The sequence below is a fragment of the Pygoscelis adeliae genome, unplaced genomic scaffold (assembly GCF_000699105.1).
Source record: "Pygoscelis adeliae isolate BGI_AS28 unplaced genomic scaffold, ASM69910v1 Scaffold47, whole genome shotgun sequence".
Taxonomy (NCBI): Eukaryota; Metazoa; Chordata; class Aves; order Sphenisciformes; family Spheniscidae; genus Pygoscelis; species Pygoscelis adeliae.
The window spans coordinates 2,035,754-2,037,250 of NW_008825255.1; the positions used below are offsets into that span (position 1 = coordinate 2,035,754).

Below are 1,497 nucleotides of genomic sequence, written 5' to 3' on the forward strand. Positions count from 1 at the left end.
AGTGGTTGTGTGTAGAGTATCAGTTGTGTCATTTTACAGTACGTGGTACATGGTTGCCATTACTTTCTGGCTGGTGTTTGGTATCTTTATTAAAACAGTGAAAGCATCAGCAGTGCGCTGCCATCATTATAGTAAGTTATGAAAGCCTTTTTACCAGAACAGGGAAGGGCACATTCACTTATTCCCATGTTCTTGAGCCTCATTTACTCATCTTAAAAATGTCTAAGACTGGACCAGATAGCATTGCCATTTCAATAGCTTTTGCAAACCAGCAGCAAACCTTGGTTTTCAAAGCTGAAGAAGGATTTTATGAGTTTAAAACATCCGTTAATATCCAAAAGACTTCTGTCTCTGACACAGCCAGAAAACCCATGGTGCTTTCTGTGCCTAAGACTACCCACCTATAAAATGGAGACTAAGAGTTACCTCAGAGATCTTGTTTCGATGGGTAGGTTGGAATATTGCTCAGGTACTACCAAAACAGGGGGGGTTTACAGAAACATGAATTAATAATTAAAATTTGTTATTGATCATTATTAAAGTTTAAATTCCTTGTTCTGTAGTAAAGAAGAATAACATATTCATGACCTCAGCTCTTTTTCGAAGAAACCCTGACTTGATCAAAAGTACAAAAGAAGGTAACTGTCATTGCAATATTTGCTCACTGTAGCTCCAGAAAGACGTTGTTCACAGATACAGAGGACATAAAAATGACAACTCTTTGTGTTGAGCGATAGGCTAAGTATCTTTATGAGGTTCATAATTTATTTATTTGACAGTGTAAATATCATAGAATCATAGAATCATAGAATAGTTTGGGTTGGAAGGGACCTCTAAAGGTCATCTAGTCCAACCCCCCTGCCGTGGGCAGGGACATCTTCAACTAGATCAGGTTGCTCAGAGCCCCGTCCAGCCTGACCTGGAATGTTTCCAGGGATGGGGCATCCACCACCTCTCTGGGCAACCTGTGCCAGTGTTTCACCACCCTCAGCATAAACAATTTCTTCCTTATATCTAGTCTAAATCTACCCCCCTTTAGTTTAAAGCCATTCCCCCTTGTCGTGTCATAACAGGCCCTGCTAAAAAGTTTGCCGCCATCTTTTTTCTAAGCCCCCTTTAAGCACTGATAGGCTGCAATAAGGTCTCCCCGAAGCCTTCTCTTCTCCAGGCTGAACAACCCCAACTCTCTCAGCCTTTCTTCACAGGAGAGGTGTTCCATCCCCCTGATCATTTTTGTGTCCCTCTTCTGGACCGGCTCCAACAGGTCCATGTCTTTCTTATGCTGAGGGCTCCAGAGCTGGACGCAGTACTCCAGGTGGGGTCTCCCCAGAGCAGAGTAGAGAGGCAGAATCACCTCCCTCAACCTGCTGGCCATGCTTCTTTGGACACAGGCCAGGATACGATTGGCCTTCTGGGCTGCGAGCGCACATTGCTGGCTCATGTCCAGCTTTTCATCCACCAGTACCCCCAAGTCCTTCTTGGCAGGGCTGCTCTCAA

The 1,497-nt window shown here is 44.2% G+C and overlaps 1 protein-coding gene across 1 annotated transcript in view; it reads left to right on the forward strand.

Annotated features, from left to right (window-relative positions):
- The window catches only part of RANBP3L (RAN binding protein 3-like), a 56,620-nt gene that overhangs the window by 2,815 nt on the left and 52,308 nt on the right, over positions 1-1,497 (forward strand). Inside the window, exon 4 of the mRNA XM_009329456.1 lies at positions 564-638. Within this exon, the coding sequence (XP_009327731.1) occupies positions 584-638 (55 nt within the window). The 5' untranslated portion in view covers positions 564-583. The remainder of the gene's footprint in view (positions 1-563; positions 639-1,497) is intronic.